This window comes from Cyprinodon variegatus, unplaced genomic scaffold (assembly GCF_000732505.1).
Source record: "Cyprinodon variegatus isolate N-32 unplaced genomic scaffold, C_variegatus-1.0 Scaffold855, whole genome shotgun sequence".
NCBI lineage: Eukaryota > Metazoa > Chordata > Actinopteri > Cyprinodontiformes > Cyprinodontidae > Cyprinodon > Cyprinodon variegatus.
Genome location: NW_015151308.1, coordinates 197,233 through 219,301, shown reverse-complemented (window position 1 = coordinate 219,301; position 22,069 = coordinate 197,233). Strand labels below are relative to the sequence as shown.

The window sequence follows — 22,069 nt, the reverse complement described above, 5'->3', positions numbered from 1 at the left end:
TTTAATGGCACAAATGCATACCCAAACTATTATTTGCATTAACCCTTTCCAAAATATGTTATTGTTTTTTTTATTATGATTATTTTATCTGTATATCACAATGGCTACATTCTTTCTGCTGTGTACAGGAAATATACCCCATCAACGGCTGTGGTCAAAGCTGTTGCTGTGAGACCAACTTTGTAAAAACGGAAGGAAACACACAGTCAGTGTTTAGAGATGTTTAGCATGCTGGTGTCATATATGTGAGATGTACAGTAACTTCTCCTTCTTCATTATATTTCAAATAAAGTAGAAGCCTTTCTGAAGAGCTGTGCAGCAGGTCTGGACGTGAGGATGAAGAACGCTCTGCTCTGCATGCTGGACTTTTTCTGTAAGAACATCTCAGACTTTCTGTTCAGTGATCAAAAACAATATTTATGCATGTTGGACTGGAGTTTATCACTGTTTGATCTGTTTCTCTGACCTGTGGAAGACAAAAGATGTCTGTTTATTTTACAATCAGTTAACCATCTGTAACCTTAGTGTTATCAAAAAAATGCTTTTGATGTTCAGCTTTTCTACTGATTTTGCATATTTCACCTCTTTACCTTTATTTTTAGAACAAAAAAAGTCTAAACTAAAAGCTATTTGTTATCAAGATGTATTTGTAATAATTTAGATTTTTTTTCTTCATTGCAGTGCTCTGGTCTTTCATCTCTGCACAGGATGATGGTGAGAATCTTTTCTTTTTTCCTTTTTTGTGACTAATTGACAACAGTGGTTGCACCCTGGAGTAAATGGTCAGTTCATTGTTTTTAAACAATATCTAATCATTTTTAACAAGATTTTCTATAATCACATGTTGTCTAAAACTAAACCTTTATATGAGTCAAAATGTAAAGAGGAAAATTTTCAACAGTTTTCTCTCTCCAGCACCATCTGCTGTCTGTGACCTGAAGGCAGAAACCAGTGTGTATGATAAATGTTATATCAAACCATTACAGTTAGGAAAAGACATACATAACATGGCTAAAAAAAACAAGAGAATATATGAATATTGTCAGGTTTGATAGAGGTTTGAAGAGAACCAAAATGCAGAGACTTAGGTGGTTTCTTAAAAATGTAATATCCAAAAGCAGGTGTGGACAGAGGAAGGGAGCTAGTGTCAATGCTTAGATAATTGGACCCAGAAATCAGGCAGACGGGGAACTATAATGAGCATGTGAGTCACTGAGATGGTTATAAGTTCAGTCCGTTTCCAGAGGAAGGAGTGCAGGTCAGATGACTTCTCCACAACAACAAGAGCTGCTCAGAGAGTTCCAGGAGCGGAGCAGATCAGCCTGTAGAGCGCAAGCCAGCAGATACTGAAAAGCAGGATGGTCCAGAGGCAAAAACCAGAGCAGGTGTCAGTCGCTGTCCAGACCAGAATATCAGAGAGATGCAGAGGTACTAAGGGGATTATCCAAGCTGGGGTCAGGGGTCAGATCCAGATCGTTAACAGGCATAGTACAAACAGCAGTCCAAAAACAAGCAACAGGAAGAAATAAAAGACCAAAAAAGGAGCAGACCAAAACTCAGGAATCCAACTTTAGTTCTGTTTAAAAATTAAGCAGAGCCAAAACATGTAGAATCATGACACAGAATTATGACAGTAACCCCCTCTTAAGGGTGGATACCAGATGCCCTAAAAATTTCAGAAAAAGCAATCCACCCAGGGTGGACAGATGGAGGACCATGAAGAAGGGCAAGAAAAAACAAACAATAAAAGAGTCCAAACACAAAACAACTCACAAAAGGTGGGTGAGGACAAAATAAATTATCTGAAGGCCGGAAGACATGAGGCTAGGAGGTAGGCAACACATAGTCTCTAAAGGCCGGCTGCGAGGCCAGAGGGCAGGGCAAAGTCTCTAGAGGCTGGCTGAGAGGCCACAGGTGAAGCAAAGTCTCTAGAAGGCAGTCCCTGAGGATGGGGACAGTGGAGGACTGTAGCACAGAAGCCTTTGGGACTGCCGACTGCAGCACATAAGTCTTGGGGACAACTGTGGCACAGGAGCCTTGGGGACTTGAGGACCGCGAGTTGTGGCACAGGAGCCTTCGGGACTGCAAACTGCAGCACATGAAGCCTTGGGGACTGCCAACTGTGGCGCAGGAGCCTTGCGGTCCGCAGACTGTGGCACTGGAGCCTATGAAGAGGGAGCACAGCTTTTGACCCACGAAAAGGCTGCCCTGCATGGGACCCACAAAGATGTGGCACTGCTTTGGAACCAGAAGAGATGGCACTATAGATAGTAATGGATGCCTGTGGAGGGTCCTAGGAGACAAGAAGTTTCTGCTAAGGGGGCCTGGAGGCGACAAGCACCCAATGAGTGGCCTTGGAGGTGAGAAGTGGTTGCTAAGGGGCCATGGAGGGAAACTCTGTGTCACAGCATAGTCTAACATGGGGCTTGGGGTTCTCTCGACGGCACAGAGCATGCTCAGGGGTCTCTCGACGGCACAGAGCATGCTCAGGGGTCTCTGGAGAGGGAACACTACAGGGATCTGACCCTGGAGACTGAACTCTAGAGGGGTCTAAGCCTGAAGAGGGAAGACTAGAGGGGTCTGAGCCTAGAGAGGGAGCACTACAGGGATCTGATCCTGGAGAGGGAACACTAAAGGGGTCTGACTGAGAGGCTAGGAGAATAAGATGGACTGACTGATGAGCTAGGGCACTAAAGCCCCATTTACACTACCCTCTGAAAAACACATCACACTAGCACGGCTACTCCTAATGACAATCTTCAGTACTATTGCTCTCTAGAAGGAAAACTTTTATAATTATGTTTTGTTCCAGCATACATCACCTGGTTAGCGACCTCCACCAAAATTGCAATAAGAAACTCGGTCTCAGCGCCATCCCAGGTCACACCACGCTTTTTGTAGTATTGCGAACATTTCGATTGTTGTTTACTACACTGAAAAACAGGCAGATCTCGAATATCTATAAATAAGTGTTAATGGCAGCAGCACAGCTGATTTTTCTCTCCAGGATGGTTTTACAGCCAAAAGGAAACAAGAGATGCAAGAAAATCTTTCTTCTCTGAAATCATTAACAAAAATGTTAACAAAGCTTGTGGCTTTTTGCTAAAGTTAACACACCCTCCTATCACCATGGCCAATGAACTTCCATCTAAAAAGGCCTGAAATTACTATTTTTTACTAAGAAAATAGAAAGTATTGGAAAAGTAATATGTATATCAACGACTGCAGGGACGCTGTCACAAGTTACATTAGATCAGGGGCCGATCTAGAAAAATATTTATGGGGTGGCGAGAGGGGGGCAGGAATTTTTGAGAGGTGGCAACAAATGGCATTTGTTTACACTGAATTTAATCACAGTTATCACAGTTTGGTGAGAATAGTATGTACAGTAAGTGTTTCATGTGAAACAATTCATATTAGAAATACATCGTACAATGTGACCTAACCTAATAGGAGACAGAAGAATGATAACACTACTTCTACAGGGGCATTATCACAGGAAAGGTCTTAAGGTAAGACACAGGTGCTGAGTCACAGATGTGTGAGATTGACTGTCAGAGAGGCAGCTTTGCAGCATTTGCACAAGAAGAAACTATAGAAAGAAAAACGTACCCATCAGAGATCTATGGACTGAGCTGGACTAAAGTGAGCATAACTACACAGTCAAAATAAATGGGTCAAGGCACCCGAACAAGGTACTGGACATCCATGTATTGTTTACTCTGAAAACACATTTACCACATTTGTTCCTCAGTAACTTGACATACAGCAGTTAAGGCAACATGAAAGGGACATTCCATGCATGTAAATATGCTGTAGATAGAGCTGCTGTATCAACAAATCAACAAAAGGCAGCTACTGTATTTTCCATCAAAATCTCTACCAATCTGAAAAGAAGCAACATAAAAATACATTTTGCTTCCAGTCTGAAAAAGTACAAAAAATGTTGTGAGTAGGTTCATACAGGTCACTTCTGGATAGTTTCATATTATATATACAAAAAAGAAACAACACTGCTTCATATTAAGCAGGATTTACACCAGTATCACATTTTTTACTTTAAACACTTTTGGTTTTATTAAAGGAAATATCTGATTTTCTCAGGTGCCAAAACAAAATGTAACAGCTCTGTAAAGGCTCACCAGAGAGCTGAATGCAGCGATTTCCATGTTGCTCAGCAAAACACTTCACTAATGTCATGATTGGGTTTCTGAGAGTAAAGCCCAAGATGCAGAACACACACGGAGACACTGGTAAAAGTCCAAAGAGTTTTTTAAAGGGCACAAGCACATGGATAATTTACTGGAACAGTTCAGGCAGGGGGCTGGTTCACCGGGGTCTGTGCAGGGAACGGGAGATGGCTGGTAGCTGAGTTCATGTGAGGCTAAGCATCTAGCTTAGGCTTAGCCTGGCAGTCCTGGGTTTGGGCTTCCAGCTCACTACAGAGAACAACAGGGGAAAACATGAAGGACTTTTTCAGGCTGAGCTTCCAGCTCACCGCAGGGAACAACAGGGGGAAATCCACATGGGAACCTCTAGGGAAACTCCACAAAGAAGTCGTCAGGTTTCATCCATGTAGTAATCTTCGGGTTGGCTCACCAGGGCAGATTAGCAGGTTAGGCTTTCCAAGAGCTTCAGGCTTGAGACTGGTTTCCTGTGATGCAGCTCTCCCAGAGCTGCAGACCAGAGACTGGGTTCCAGTGAGGGTGCTCTTCCTGAGCTTCACGAGGAGACAGGTGGTTAAGCTCATCCAGAGCTTCACGAGGAGACAGGAGGTTAAGCTCATCCAGAGCTTCACGAGGAGACAGGAGGTTAAGCTCATCCAGAGCTTCACGAGGAGACAGGAGGTTAAGCTCATCCAGAGCTTCACGAAGAGACAGGATTCCTGTGAGGCACAGATAAGGGAGAGATTAGAATCTGATCTCAACCTAGGAATAACCAAGACTCAATCTAAAACAGAAGGCTCAGGAAGCTAACCAACTAAGATCAACACTGCGGCGTGGAATCAAGGTCTGAAGGCAGCTTAAATACTGTGGTCCTCCTGATGAGTAGATCAGCCACAGGTGTGTGGGAGGCTCAGCTCAGGAGGACCCACGGCGCACTCTGCTGGAGGCAGAGGGTAATCTCCAGAACCTAACAGTAGCTCCAGCCCTAAGAGAAAAAGACAAGGAGCAGAAGAGGACCCTTGGCGCCCTCAGGTGGGCAAGCCTGAGGATCCCAACAACTAATCTATTTAGATCCAAAGCCTTTGTGCGTTTTAATTTGAGTACAACCAAACTTAATAGTCTCTTTTATAAGCATCTCAAAAATCAGTGAGCTTTTTGGAAAAGTTGAGTTTTTACATCTAAATTCAAACTGTGGGAGAATCACGGTGCTGATATCATTGGAACTTAGTGTAGCATTTAACACCGTTGATAACTTGATTTTATTAGAGTCTGGAAAACTGTAAAAATGCTTAAAATTTAGTTCTATTAAATCAAAGTTAAAAACCAATTTGTTTGGAACTGCCTTTGATTTTTAAAGTTAAATGGCTAACTGAGGTATCAACCCACTGGTTTACTTGTTTTTCTACTTTTAGCATGTTTTTATCTTTACTTGCTTTTACTTTGCTTTTCTATTTTCTTTCTAGTTTATTGTTTATTTAATATGAAACACATTGAATTTTCTTTGTACTGAACTATGCATTTGTTTATTTCTGGCTTTCTGGTTATTCTTTTAAGTAAAATCATTTTGTTATTCTTCTTCTAATCTTCTTCAAACATCATCAGAGAAGTAGCTTTGTCTTTGCTTTATCAGCTGAATAATGTCTGATCTGGCTTTGATCTTTATTGTAGTGCTCAATACCTTTGCCACAGATATGGTGAGAATCAGTTTTCTTCAAATTTATTATTAATTTATACATTTATTTGGAAAACTTTGTTTTTGTAATTTTGTCATACATTAATATTTGTTTTCTATTGGTTCACTTCAATCTACATGGTCCAGAAATGGAGCCTAGAAGTACATAATGTAGACAGAGCATGTTGTTATTTTCCTCCATTCATCGTGATTAAATTAAATTTTTTTGGGTTTTTTTTTTAATCATTTGCATCCTTAGGCCAACTATAAACACAATGAGACTTTATAATGCTTTATAATAAGGGACCCAGAGTGGCAGTCTATGGGAGTGGGGCTTGATGTCAGAACCTCAGGCATCCAAGCACAGTGCTCTAACCATTAGGCCACCACTCCCCCTAATTAGGACACTCCCCTTATAAAATATAACATACATTTCAAATTATTTTTTATTTTGCTACATTTAGTATTATGCATAATCTATCTACTTGGTGGTACACTGGGAGTGCTCTCTAATCCAGGGCGAGCTATAGCACCCTGTAGTATTTCTGTCATGATGGGTTACTGAAAAAGCCCAAGATGCAGAACACCACGGAGACTGAAGAAAAGTTTAACAAGTTTATTGTTCACAAGCACATGGAAATAACACAGGTACTGGTTCAGGCCTGGGGGCTGGTTCACTGGAGTCTGTGTGGGAGACAGTTCAGTTAGCTTGGGATCAGTTGAGTTTGAGAGTTTCAGGTTTATACCTTGAGAAGTCCGGTTTAGGCTTTGAGAGAGGAACTGTTGGGTCCAGAGATTGTTTAGGTCAGCAGAGTCCGATAACCACTTCAGCGTCTTACTTCTAGCGTGAGGGCAGACCTTGGCTTTGGGTTTCCAGCTCTTAGTCCAGAGCAGCATGGGAATCCAGAGAAGAGTCTTCAGGTTTGGCTCAGAGGGCAGGCTCGGCAGGATAAGCTCATCCAGAGCTCACAGGAGAAAAACAGGATTCCTGAAAGCAGAGACAAAAGGGTTAGAATCCAATCTGGATTCAAGAGCAACAAAGGTTCTCAGAAGATGCTAGGCTCAGGTGCTAACCAAACTGGATTTAACACTGCAGCGTTGAGGCAAGGTCTGAAGGCAGGTTGTATACTGTGGATCCTCTGATGATGAGATGCGCCTCAGGTGTGTCGAAGGCTCAGCTCAGGAGGATCCATGGCGGACTCTGCTGGAGAAAGGTGGAACTACTCCAGATCCCAACAATTCCTCTGCTTTTATAGATTGTCTTGAGTTGTAGATTTCCAATGATAAGTGCTAAACTTTGTTCAGGTACAGTTGATTTCTGCTGTCCAACTTGTGATTAAATATCTTTTATCAATGCTGTTTTTACCCCAAGCTGTATGTCTACTCTATTTCTTCTGACAGATGGTTGATTTTTTTCTATTGAAGAGGATGAAGCATGCTAATTCTTATGCAGAAAAATAATCAATTGTGGCAGACATTACACGCATTTGCAGGCAGTAAAGATATTAAGGGTTGATTAATGTTTGGCGTGTTTTGTTTTGGTATATTATGATATAGTTATGAAGTGGATGGGCTGCAATCTTATCTAGCAAATCTCCAATCCCCTTCCGTGTATATTGGCATGTGTTTTGTCTGCTCGTGTATTTTTTTTTTTATTCTTTAACTTATTATGCTTATCTAAAAGATATATGAAGTTTTAAAGAGGAAAAATATACATAATACTGTTATACCTGCTTAATGTATATAGTTTTGTTTCTATTCAGAGACTTAACAGTAGATTTCAAGACAAAAATTGAGGTCTCTGAATTTCCTTGCAGTAACAAACTGTCTTTTTAAATATAAATGTAATAAATATATCAGCAGAAGACTCCTCCTACCCAGATGCACCACAGAGCGCCACAGGAAATGATTCCTACCTGTGGTCTCCCTCAAGTGATTCAGACACCCCACCCCACCCCCTCCTCCCCGTGATAGACATTTATGCCCTATTTTTGCACGCCACTTATCACTTTACTTGGATTTATCACTTACTTGGACTTTATTTTGATTTAGTTTTTACAAGAATCTTTTATATATAGAAGAGCTATATGTGTATATATTATATAAAACTGTAACTGGAGCATGAAACAAAAGTAATTTTCCTCTGGGATTATTAAAGTATTTCTGATTCTGATTTTAATGTGACAAGTTTTTCTGCCTAGGATGATGAATTACTGTTAGAAGGAAGTTGTTTTATTGTCTTAAAGATTCTTTAGGTGGTACTTACACTAAATTGCAGGGGTTTGATGAACATAATGTAGAGTAACCTAGACATGTGGCCTGGGGGTTGTGTCTTGTGGTATTACTATGAGCCACACAGTCCTAAAACAGGTTGACTGTCTCAAGTGATGCCACAAGGTTGGATGCAGCAGATTAATAATGTGTGTTACATCTTATAACTTCCAGATCACAGCAAAATTTTCGTGGCTATGGTTTAGATATTACTGAGGATCCCCATCAGTACCACCATCTATGGCAGGCAGGAGGTCTGCTGGCAATCTCCATGAAACGTTCTTCTCTTGCTCCAAATTCCTCTGTCTCTGATTGCTTTGCCCACCTTGTTTGTGTTGCTATGAGTGCATTATCAGTTGTACTTTAAAAGTATTCTGAAGATTTTCTTGATTTTGCCTCAACAGCAAGTAAACCCAGAGCCACAATGACAGCAAAGAAAGACATCATACCAGCAGGGGGAGATGTAACTCTAACCTGCTCTGTGTCCAACTCTGCCGGCTGGAAGTTTGACTGGTTCAGACAAGAGTCACAGTCTTCTGAAGCTCAGCCTATTAGAACCAATGTACCAGAGAGAGACCTCAGAGTCTCAGATGGAGGTGTGTACAGCTGTAGAGGAGGAAGAGGCGATCCAATTTTCTACACTGAAACCAGCAATCAAGGATCTATATGGAAAACTGGTAAGTTTAGCGAACCAGTAAACGAAATTGAATCTTGAATTTGTTTGATAATGGTGTAGAAAATGCTAAAATATATATATCGATCACAAAATGTATTTCATGATGTTGGAACAGTATATTGAACTGTTTTATGTGAATTAGTTGCAGCCATGAATATTATAATTAAACCACTGTTGTTTTCTTCAGGTTTCTTTTCTAAATCTTGGAAAAATTACCAAACAACAACAAGACTATAAAAAGAAAACAGCTAATGGTCTAATAATAATTACCATAACAATTTTTTATAGCTCACCACAGCCAGCTATTAAATATTATTAATCAGTTTGAAAGCTTTCCAATGAATTTTTAATATTATTGTTATTTCTATTTCCATATACTGTTCTTTTTTAGTTTGATTATTTTTTTTTAGTTTTTGCGTTAAAGTGCTGAACAGTAGAAATGATAATTATCTGAGATGTACCTTTGAATTTGTTTCTCTTAGACTTAACTATATATTTCTGTAAACAGCTCCCATTAATCCCAAAGTAACTGTGCAAGCCAGTTGGTCTCCGATATTCAGAGGAGAGACAGTTACTTTGAGATGTGAGATCCATGGAGGTGAAGGAACTAAGTGGTGGTATAATTGGAGACCAACCAGCAGAAACTCTCCAACATCCCGTGAATACAGGATCATTGCAGCAGACAGTGGCAGATACAGCTGCAGAGGAAGAGAAAGCTATGTGTTAACTCAGTGGAGTGATGATCTCTCATTAACTGTTTGTAAGTATTACAGCAATTCACAGTATTTTAACAAGTCTGTAAAGGAATGCTCTGAGTCTACACCTTTAAACTTTCCCCTGTTCTGTCCTGAAAAGAGATCTCTCGAGACAAACTCTTAATTAACACTTTATAATCTACATGTATTTAATAACCATGAGACATGACAACAGATTCTGACAGAAACTGTAATCTTACTCAGTCCAGAGAATTTGCTTAGGTTTACAGAAGCCAGCGTTTTTTCAAACGGGCTCACCTACCATGGTGTGGCCCTAAATCACAGCTCATCAAAAGCATGTCATACAAGTCCACTATGCCACATCATCACATTATATCATACTCGTTTTTAAATGAGGAGAAATCCATGGCTCCAGCCTTATCAAAATATTGCACTTTATTCATAGATCAAAGACACCACTCTTATTCGTACCCAAATCTTTGCCACGTACATAATGAAGATGTTGTTTTTATCCTGATAGAGGAACTGTCCCAATTAGATAAACTACATTAGTTCTGACAAACAACAGGCAGGTATTATTAGGGTTTAACAGACACACATCTTCAATAAGAATAATCATAACAAGTCTTATCCAAATATTTTACTTGTCCAAGCTTATTTTTTCCAACTGAAATTATTTAAGATTATTTACTTCTGCTGCCTAAAATAATTCTTTGATCAACTTCAAAGAGAAACTAAAATTATTTCTGACCCATCAACCAGCAGTATTACAGTGTTATCAAATGCTATAGTTTTGTTTTTCTAAAAATTTTCAAACATATATTATCAGATTAAATTCAGTTTATTTATATAGCACCAAATCACAAAATGTCATCTCTAAGCACTTTACAATTCAAACAGATCATACATTCAAACTGATTCAGAGTTTTCTATCTAAGAAAAAACAAGTTAATTGCATTGACTCATTGACTTAAGGGCAATCCCTCACACCCAACATGCTTGTAGCGACAGTGGAGAGGAAAAACTCCCTTTTAACAGGAAGAAACCTCCAGAAGAACCAGACTCAGTGTGAGCGTGCATCTGCTGAGGCCGAGTTAGAGATTGAATTAAAAAATTCTGCATAGTGGAAGAATAGATATAGAATGAAGCAGAATGATGAAAAGGGGTCCCTATGTCCTCCACCAGTCTAAGCCTATAGCAGTATAACTATAGAGATAGCTCAGGGTAACCTGAGCCCCTTTTACTATAAGCTTTATCAAAAGGAACATTTTAAGACTACCTGTAAAAGTAGACAGGGTGTCTGCCTCATGGACTAAAACTGGTAGTTGGTTCCACAGGAGAGGAGCCTGATAACTAAAAGATCTGCCTTCCATTACTTTTAGAAATTCTAAGGACCACTAGTAAACCTGCAGATTGAGAGAGGAGTGCTCTGTTAGGAACATAAGGAACAATCAGATCTCTGATGTAAGATGGAGCTTGGCCATTTAAGGTTTTATATGTGAGAAGGAGGATTTCAAATTCTATTCTGGATTTAACAGGAATCCAACAAAGAGAAGCTGGGATAGGAGAGAAATTATCTGTCTCATTTTGGATGAGCTGAAGGCTTTTAACTACAATTTGTGGACTTCCTGATAGTAAAGAATTACAAAAGTCCAGCCTTGAAGTAACATATGCACGGACTAGTTTCTCAGCATCACCCCTGGACAGGAGATTTCTAATTTTTACAATATTCTGCAGATGAAGGAATGACATTCTACAAACCTCTTTTGTATGGGATTTAAATGACAGGTCCTGAACAAAAATAACACCAAGATGTTTTACTTTATCTGAGGTCAATTTAATCCCATCCAAATGAAGTGACTGACTAATCAGGTTCTTTTTAAAGACTCTGGTCCATCTATCTGTAAACTATTTCTGTGTATATATATATATATTTTTTGTCTGTATATTATTTGCAAAAGATAATTTCCCATCTCACATAGCAGCTGGGATGTAGACATTGCAAAAAAGAGAGATATTGACAAAACTTCATGAGTGTGCTTCATCACCTGCAAAGAGAGATGTAAAAAGAACAGCAAAACCAACTGATATAGAACTACAGATACAATACAGCAACATACAGTATTAATCAGTAGGGAATGGCGAGTCGTCGAGTATGTAAGTAATTGGATCCAAGCACCTGTAGGTGTTTGATGGTGCGCTTATGTGGGTAAACTGCTCAGAAGTGGTTGTGAAGAGCCAAAGAACCCTCCACCCTTCTACTGAGTGCAGGTGTTTTTATTTTCTTTTACCTGTTTTACCTCTACTAAGAGGGTAATGTCTTTATTGGTGTCAGTTTTCTGTTTAACAAGAATGAAGAAATTGTGTACTATAACATTGACCTAGAGCCCAATTAATTAGGTGTTGATTTATTTTATTAGGTTAATAAGGTGGTGATCTAAATATCTTCTAGTTTAAAGTTCATATATTTCCAAAACCCAGCAGACAAGCCTAAAGCCACAATCACAAAAGTGGAACAAAGTTCTACCAGCAGGGAGCAGCATAGCACTGCACTGTTCTGTGTCCAGTTCTGCTAGATGGAAATGGAAGTTTGACTGATTCAGACAGGAGCCAGAATCTCCTACAGCTCATCTCATCAAAAGTCCTGTTTGTTATATCTCATAACTGCCGAATCATACTCATTTCTCCATGGCACTGATTTGGAGAATAACTGAGGATCCCCATGAGAACCACCATCTATGGGAGGAGGTCTGTTGGCCTTCTCTATGAAACTCTCCTCTCTTCCTGCAAATTCCTCTGTCTCTGGTAAAGAGAAATTCTGATATGGCCATAAAAAATACAAAGTTATCATGGGATTGTTTTGCCCACCTTGTTTGTGGTGCTGTGAGTGCATCATCAGTTGCACTGCAAAAGTATTCTGAAGATTTATTTGTTTTTGCCTCAACAGCGAGTAAACCCAGAGCCACGCTGACAGCAAAGAGAGACATTATACCCGCAGGGGGCAGTGTAACACTTACCTGCTTGGTGTCCAACTCTTCTGGCTGGAAGTTCGACTGGTTCAGACAGGAGTCCGAGTCTTCTGAAACTCAGTTTATTAAAAACAATGAACCAGATGGAGTCCTCAGAGTCTCAGAAGGCGGTACATACAGCTGCAAAGGAGGAAGGGGAGATCCTGTTTTCTACACTGAAACCAGCAATGAAGTTGCAATCTTTAAAACTGGTGAGTTTAGTTTAGTTTCATCCCTAAAACAATGATTGTTGAACTGTGACTTTCCTTAGGATTTGTGTAGAAAATGGTAAAATTACTTTCATCTACAAAAAGAATACTGTTGTGTTTTTAAATGATGTTAAATTAAATTGTGATATTAAAATTATCACCATAGTTTTATATTTCATTTTTTCATAAGACTTTGAGAGTTTAGCATAGAGAATGCTCAACGTTTGAATTAGAGCAAAGGTTTTATTTCTGGCTTTTTGGTAACTCTTAGCGTGCAAACAAGATGAAGTGTTGTGAGATTTGTGAATTCACAAACTCCTGAAAATACCTCCAGCCAGGAGCCTACAGATAAATTTGGCCTTGATACAGAAATGTTTCAGAGCGATGAAATGCAATCATGTGTATGACATCAATGTGTCAAATGGAGGCAGAAGGCAGAGGCAAAACAAACATGGCTGTCCCAGCTTTAGCTAGAACACCCTCTATTTACCCTCTAGAATGGGATTTTTGCCTTTGGGGATTTGCAGAGGGTTGAGCGTTCCCTCTTACCAGATTTGGTTAGGGTTTGATTAATCAGTTAACTCAACTGCTTGTGAAACAAGTGAAGTTGCTACTCCTGCTGCGATTGGCTAAAAACTTGAAACCGGAGGCAGGTACCCAATCAGATCTAAGAACTGAACTGAATCTATATCCCTTTTGTGAACATTTTCTACAGGAGTCTTCCCAGACCGATACATGTAGTAAAATTTGAATTCTACATGGAATCAATCTAGCTTTTGCTAGGTTATGGTAACTCACTTTGAACTGAATGTTAGAGTATTTTTATAGTAAGGCAGAAGATAAAAAACACTTCCTAGAAAAGCAAATATAATAAAATAAACACACACTGAATTATATGTATTTTCTTTTCATGTTCTGTTAAACAGTATATTTGAGCTGCTGACAAATTTAATCTAAGTGATCTATATATTTTTTTTATTAAATCTAGTAGTGTCAACAAATAATTGATAAGCAGTTAATACCTCCTCCTATTTTAAGTAAAATCTCCCCACAAAACTCTTTCACAATGTTTTTTTTTTCATTTAGCATTATGTGTTTTCTAAATATAAAATTCTGTTTATCATAATGTAAACATCCTTTATAAAATTGCTGAGGATGAGTTCAGGTTCGCGGAGAATATTAAAAAAGCTTTATATTTTCAGCTTATTACTCATCAGCTCTGGTGCAACAAACATGTCTTTAATTAATTGCTATTATTTTATCTTCATTATGTTCTGTGATCACACTGTTTCAGTTTTAAGTTTAAATGTCATTACTTGCTATTTTAATAGATACACATACAATACAGCAACATATAAATAATACCTTTTTAAAATATCACATTCGAAGTAAAATTCAGAGATACAAGTATTTATATCGCTTAATTTTCCACAGATCAAATTGTCCCTGTCCTCTCTGTGTCTCCATCATGGCTGAGTCCTGGAGCCTCAGTGAATCTGAGCTGTGAGGTTAAGCCTCAGTCTGCAGGATGGGAGTTCTTCTGGTATAAAGCTGTTCCTGATTTATCATCCACATATTACACATTTGAGCAACTTCCTGGGAGCGAGAGTGGAAGCCAACAGAACCTCTACATCATTCATGATCAAACTTTCACAGCAGGATATGTGTGCAGAGCAAGAGGAGATACAGCAGAGTTCACTGCCTACAGTAAACCAAAGTTTGTCTGGTCTGCAGGTCAGTATTTTGTTCTATATACTCTAAATATCAGTGGCCATACTTTCCAGATGTTAAGTTATGGTTTCCTTTATCTAGTTAATCAAAAATAATGTTGCTTATTTATTGTTAATTTGTTTACTAATTATCTGCATATAAAAGGCAAAAAAAAGCATAAGTAGTTTTTCTTGGAGAACGTTGTAAGTCTGTCACATGGTCCAAAAATCTGTCTGATTGGATTCACAGTTGTGAGACACCAGGGAAAACTCTCAAGGCTGAAAGAAAAATCAGCTGTCAGACTGACCCAAACAATCTATTACTATCTGAAATCCAGCTCACTGTGTGGAGCGGCCTTTAGGCCCTAACCCCTTAACTCCCCTAGATATAACTTAAACATAATGCTCTGTTTCCACTGCCTTCCCTCCCTGACAACATATGTGAACCTGCTCCATGTGTGGCTGGGTGATGAAAATTACATTACATCCTACTGTCAAGGACAATGGCCCCGGGAAAAGTGCTTCATGGACATACTTTGTACACACTCAAGCACATACGTGGTCACTGATATAAATATACTCACCCCTCATACCACCTTCAAATTTCCCCACACAATATACTGTCTGTTATCTGTCTTTGCTTCTTCTGCTGAGTTTTTTTTTTTTTTTTTGTCTCAGACTGTATCCTGCTAAGGATAAAGTGTAAAATATGATTTTTTTTTATTATCCTCTCATCCGTTGCAATCCTTTTTTCTTTACTGCAAGGATGGTGCCTTTGATGGCAGCAAGGCCCACCCCATGTATTTCTGTGTGTTGTCTTTACTTGAACAGGCTGTACTGAAAATGAATTTTTTTCTTTCTGGAGTGCTACTCCAGGCTGGGTGAAAAATAAAGATGCTTTGATTTTTACCAGATAATACAAACGAGTTACTTAGGCTTCTGGCTGACTCTATGTATCTGTCAGATGAGAATGGCATGAGAGACACATGACATTCAAAGACATTTGTGAACATTTCCTATCAAAACCTGTTATTAATTTGTGTCAAAAACAACCCTATAAAGAAAAAGACTAACACAGTAACAATGTGTGAAAATATACAATAAATATACATTGAATTCTGATAAAAAAATAACGGACTATAATGTACAAAACTACAAATCAGATGGTTGGAGGAGAGTTCTTGACTCAGGTGAAGGAGTTTAAGTATGTTCAGGTCCTGTTAATGCCATACAGTGGCTTTGCTATATATACTGTGATAAGTGGAGAAAAATTTGTTTTAAGATGTTTTTAAGTGAGAAAGTACACCTCGGCAACTAATGCATCACATCTGGTCACCCCTTAGGGGTTTTCTGCTACAGTTTGAGGCAGCTGAAAAAAGATATTAAAATTTTTCATGTATATGGTACAAACTGCAAACACCACAATAACAAAGAGAACATATTCTGCAAGCAGGTTTCGACATTTTAAGTTGATTTAGGCATTAATAAACTATTTCAGTGGATTTATCAGAGCACTCTGCATGAGCAAGGCTGTGTCTGCCTCCCTGCTAGCTCCCAGATCAGCTTTCCTGATGAGAACAACTTTTGGGTGTCAAAGTGTCTGATTTGCATGCAAAGTCTATGGAGGATGGTGTTGAGAGGTCCAGTGGCATGTCTGAGTAATGGGAGTGGCACATGTGAGCATTGCATCTGAACCTTCTGGCATCTGAGCATTTGTTGCTGGAGTTCAGAAAGTGAAATTGTTGTAGCTGGATGCCCGAGCGTAAGCCGATCAGAAAAGCTGAACCAGGATTATTTTTTGGAAGACAGAGACTACAAGCAAGCTGTTATTGCTTCAGCAGTGCTGTCTGTATATGAAAAATAAATAGAAAATAAAGGGGTTAAAGCCCTAGGTTAAAAAAAAAAGCCAAGGGGATGGATTGTTATGTACAAAGGAAACAGAGCGAGAAAGTGAACACTCCGAGTTCCCAACTTTAGGCTAGGTCACTTTAGTTGCGGATTTCAATCTGAGTTTGTTAAACGTGCTTCATGAAATGGACCCCAGCAGTTCCCTTAGAAGGCTGTACTTCCTGGGTGACTGCAGAAAGTGTGGTCTCTACAGTGCCTTCTTCTTTTTACCTGGTTTTTATGTTAAAATGTGGTAGATACATTTTTCTAGGTATTTACTTTATTTCGAGATTCACTGATATCATTTGATTACAGGAAGAACAATGCATTTTGATCAACTTGTTGAAATGTTTGCACTGATTATTATTACTAAAAATGTCCAAAAGGATTTCTTAGTAATGACATGTGATTAGTTACTTTTCTGTGCTCAGCCTAAATCCTGTGTTGTTTTCCAGATCCTCATCCAGCAGGTTCTCTCTCAGTGAGTCCTGACAGAGTTCAACACTTCATATCTGACTCTGTGTCTCTGAGCTGTGAGGGAAACTCTGCTGAATGGAGAGTGATGAGGATTACAGAAACAGTTCCACTGTCAAACTGCTCTATCTTTGGGAATATGAATAGATCTACATGCACCATTCACATAGACTGGCATCATAGTGGAGTGTACTGGTGTGAATCTGGATCTGGAGAGCTTAGCAATGCTGTCAACATCACTGTACAGGGTAGGTTAAAATTAATTCACTTTTTCTTTCTCTTCTCCATGTTTTCCAACATTATATGTAATATTCAGGACACACTGTATCTATACTAACTGCAACTTTTAATTTGAATATTTATGCCTTGGAAAATTGCTGTCTGTATTTATCTAATAAAGGGTATCATTGAGGTTGTTTCTGAAAGTAGTTTAGCTTTAAACAAATGTCTAACTCTTTGCAATTTTTCTCCCTTTTTAATGGCACAGAGGTTCCCCTTATTATCTACTAATTGATTTTTGCTAATACAGAACTTCTTAGAAATATCATGATCATATTAAAATATATGTACATGATTGTCTCTGTTCCCACAAGATCAACTGATATTTTTAAATTTCAAATTCAACAATTAAACTATCAATTTTAACCATTGCTTCAGCTTTAACACTGGCTGTCACAAACAGCCAGAAAAAGAAAATATGTCAGTGGTTAACAATTGTATAAAAGATACGTAAGGCACTGTCATTATATAATGACATTGGAATTAGATATCCTTCAACAGAAAGCTAAATAATTCAGTTTAAATCTTTTTAATAGTTTTGCTTCTAGACATGTTATATGTTAATGCTATTCCTATATTTCGAGAAGATATTTAAAATACTGTCTTGTTGAGGCACATTCTCTGTGTGACTGATAAGATCAACTCTTACTGTTGAGATTAATGCCATAAACTATTCTCCAGCAAATCTGCAAATAGATAGTATTAATAGATTTTTGTTGTTCCTTATTTCCAATAGCTCTGTCCAGTCCTGTCAGCTCTTTATTTTCTGTCTTGCTAATTGTTGGACCAGTTATTGGAGTCATTGTCATCATTCTCCTGATCTTCTTGTGGCACTGCAGACGGTCCAAAGGTGAGACCTTTTTTTCTGCTCACACCAGATCAGACTCACTTACTCTATTTATTAAAATGGTTTAAACATGCTCTGGCATTTTGATACGACATAAAAATAGAACATTGTTCTCTTCAAATTAATTAAATCTCCATTTTCCTCATAGGTTTGCAATGTTTCAGGTCAGTATGAAACATCTTTCCTCTTTCTTAACATATTTAAAATGTACTGTAGTCAATAAAGTCATGTTTCTATTATTTTTAGATTGAACCAATCAGAGGGCAGCAATGGGGCATCAGCAACCAATTGTAGAGGGATCCAAACTGACTGTCCTATTTACAGTTCTAGGTTTCAAGGTTGGTGTCAGAATATTTCTATTACTATTTGGGAAGTTTGATTACAGTGTGGCTATTTTTATTTTCTTTGTAAAATAAAAAAAAAGTCATACATGAAGAAATCAAAGAAAATTACAAAAAACAACAAGGTAATTCATATTTTGATATTAATAGTTTGCTTTCCTTTTGACAAAATGTACCTGAAATTACAATACTATGAGACATAATACTATAAGAAAAAATATGAATTACAGTTCTTAAATTGTACAGTTTTCTTTTAGGACTTTGTGAAAAAAAATGAGGTCACATGCACATATTTTATTTCCACCCATTGGAACATTCACCTGTAGGGGCACACAAAAATCCTTCATGGGAAGCAGCATGGTGGCCATGAAAAACCAAAATACAAGCCATTGACTGACTATTTAAATGTCGTGAGGATTTACTTGTACTCATTCTCACTGCTACATCCAGCACTCATTGGCAAGGTAGCAATTTTCAGGAAAAACTACGACATGCCAAGAACACTTTCCAAGTTGGGTGTCCAGGTGACATCAAAAACCTTGCAGGGCCAAAAAGTTTTCCTTTGTGTTGGTAGATCAGTTTTTCTTAATACAACATTTGTTGGCGATCAAGATGGATATATGTGTGTGCCATGAAGCTGTCATGATGAAGCTACTAATAAATTATGTTGGAGAGAAAATAAACTGAACTTGATTATTTGAAGACAGTGTTAGGTTCAAAAATGTAGGTTTGTAAAAGAGAAACTGAGTCCACACAGGAAAGAGATTCAAACAGCTCCTGCAGGAGTGGAAAAAGCCCAACCCAACTTCCAGCTCTTTCCTCCGACCCCCTCCTGCAGTCCGTCTTTTATTAACAGAACATAACATATGGTTACAAAACAGTATTGTTCTGACAGAGCAATTGATCAGTTCATAAGACAGGATGCTCCGCGACTGAATCACAAGGCAGGGTGGTCTCCTGACTGAATCACAAGACAAAGTGAAGCATCTCCTTGCTCAAATGTATCATAAGCACACACACACATTAATTTTATAATCATCATTGAATAAACCTATCAGACAGGAAATGCCTTGTACAATTAGGACCTAATTGGCTATTAGTGTAGCCAATGACTGCCTCTACATAATGCTCTAAGGATTTACTATTACTCATAATCAAGCTAGTAATCTGAAACTTTATCAGGGAGTATATCAGGAGCGTTGCCCTCTGGTAAGACCACCAGACTTCTTTCTCCCCAGTATTCCGACTGAGGCATAGTCCCTCTAGTGTGTTGTGGTCCATCTTTGGGTTTTATTCCAGTGGAATGTGCCTGTAAAACTTCCCAAGGGGGGCAGCTAGAGGGCATCCGAAAATTATGTCTGAGCCACCTGACACCTCTCTGTGTGGAGCAGCAGCGGCTTGTGCTCTGAGGCTGACATCAGCTTTCTGTATCCAGTGTAATGTTCTTTCAGTCGTAACCCTAAATTAATGACCATAGCTGAGGGTAAGAACATAGACAAACAGGTACATAAAAACTTTATTCACCCAATAATGTGTGACCCAGTTACAAAGTAATAAAACCAAACACTTTTAAATAGAATATATAGACTCCGGTTGGCTTGAGAATGTAAAAAAGCAATATAAGAAAGAGATAAAAGTATTGCTGAGTCTCACTTTAATTTCCAAAACTTTCCAACTCCTCAGTCTTGGGGAAACACCACAGTTCGCTCTTTTTCCCTCCTTACACAAAGCTTCACAATAAAGGCTTACATTCTGCCTTCACAATAAAAGCATACACTCTGGTGGGTAATAGTGACAAGAGTTTATTAGCTTTGCTAAACAATGAGGGTAACGGTTGGAGTCTAAGAGGTGAGCTGAGGAGGGTCTCGTAGCTATGGTTAAGTTTAATAAAAGCAAAACAAACTATTTTATTTTCAAAAACGAAAGAATGTTGAAATAAATAAATATAAAAATTTATAAAAATATAATAATATAAAAAAAAAAAAAAATATATAAAAATATAAAAATTTATAAAAATATAATAATATAAAAAAAAAAAAAAATATATAAAAATATAAAAATTTATAAAAGTAGAAATAATTAAATGGAAAAATTATTCAGTAAATAGTTCAAAAATACAGAAAATAAATACTACATACATACATTTATCTAAAGAATAAGACTTTTTCATGACCAAAACATATCTGTTTTGGTCATGAATTTAATCATTTATGTATGTATTAATTTAATGTAATGTATTTGTTTTTGCATTTTAATGTGTATTTATTTATTTATTTGTATATGTATTTATATTAATTCATATTAATTTTTTTTGTTTGTTAACTTTCCATTTATTTCACTGTCTGTAGATGACTCCTCCATCTATGAGAACTTCAGAATTTCTGGAAATGGTAAAGTATACTGTTACACTAAGGGGAGATTCTAGATGAAAAGACTAAATACTGTAAAAAAAAAAATAAAATCTAATAAACATCAGAAAAAAAAGCTGATTTACTTTGTAGGGAATACAAGGAAAATATGTTAAATATAAGATTTTTTTAATCACTAATTTTATGTTTTTGTGTTTTTTCCAATTTGTTAACATGGCAGTGTCAGCAATGAATCCTCATCATCCAGCAGAAGACTCTCATTATGCTAATGTTAAACCAGGTAATTAAAGCTGAACGTGGACTTCAGATGGTCAACATCTACATACTGACATCACCAGAAATCGTCCCCATCAGAAACACAACTGAGGACTGTTATAATGATAGGAAGCATCATTCTGTTTAATAATTACAGTATGTTTAAAAAAATTTCCTGCCACCTTCAGAGGTTACGCTCAAAGTTTAGGTATTTTTCTTCGTGTGGAAAAAAATATTAGTCCAAGCTTTCTTACTTTGTAACAGCATCGAAATAAATATCTAAAACTGATATTGACCATGATCACAAAGCTGTATTTTAAAATTTAAGATCTGGTTTCTGTTTAAGCTCCACTGTTACCTTCAAGAGCATGTAAAGTAAAAATAAACGTTGGTTTTTACACTATAGAAATGCGTTTTACTAATCAGGCCTCAAAATATAAATGATTAAAAATGCAACTAAGCATATAAAATTAGGTCTCAAAAGTAATGAAAAAAACTCAGATTATTTCCTGAGATGCTGGAGGCTTGTCTGCTAGGGCCTCTGAAACCATGCCTACAAGATATTGTATTTAACTGCAATAGTTTTAAAGACAAAAGCATATAACATTTACATTTAGATTTTTGATTCAATGGGATAAATGGAGGCTTTACACATGTGTGACCCATGTTCAATAAAGAAACAGAGGAGACACTCTACTTTCTGACAGCAGAAACTGGCTGTATGCTGGTGGAGGGAGGGGCAGGCTTACTAATTGTAGGAGTGGATAAATTCAAAGTGGTCTATGCATATGTTGTCACCAAAGTACAAGAAAAAGTAGGTAGATTTCTTTGTAGTTACTTATTTGAAAAAAATATGCAAAAAAAAAAAAAAAAAAAATACCGAAGCAGCCTGTTTGCTCCCTGCTGCTAGGCCAACAGGGAATAGGCAACTTCCTTACAACACCTGGTTGCACTTTTAGACACCCAAAAACATCCTGGCACACTGGAATATTGGAATACAAATGTAAGTCTAGTGCCTCGGTGCAATCGTTAAAGGTTGGGAGATGTTTGACACATGTAGAATAATATATTTATGACATTTAAAATGTGTTTAGAAGAAAATTATGGAATTTGCTTTAAACAGTCATTAAATTACCAGTCAGAACAATAGAAATAGAAATCACATGAGCTAAATCCAGACAATATTGTTA

The 22,069-nt window shown here is 37.8% G+C and overlaps 1 protein-coding gene across 1 annotated transcript; it reads left to right on the top strand.

Annotated features, from left to right (window-relative positions):
* The first annotated feature begins 245 nt into the window (after positions 1 to 245).
* On the top strand, positions 246 to 21,749 carry LOC107099296 (obscurin-like protein 1). Its single transcript, XM_015397353.1, has 12 exons — positions 246 to 373; positions 682 to 714; positions 8,514 to 8,786; positions 9,294 to 9,545; positions 12,449 to 12,721; positions 14,153 to 14,452; positions 16,770 to 17,036; positions 17,804 to 17,917; positions 18,063 to 18,078; positions 18,161 to 18,252; positions 20,604 to 20,645; positions 20,851 to 21,749. Exons 1-12 carry the CDS (start codon positions 337 to 339, stop codon positions 20,910 to 20,912), a joined length of 1,761 nt encoding a protein of 586 aa, XP_015252839.1. The 5' UTR covers positions 246 to 336; the 3' UTR covers positions 20,913 to 21,749.
* Positions 21,750 to 22,069: the final 320 nt, after the last annotated feature.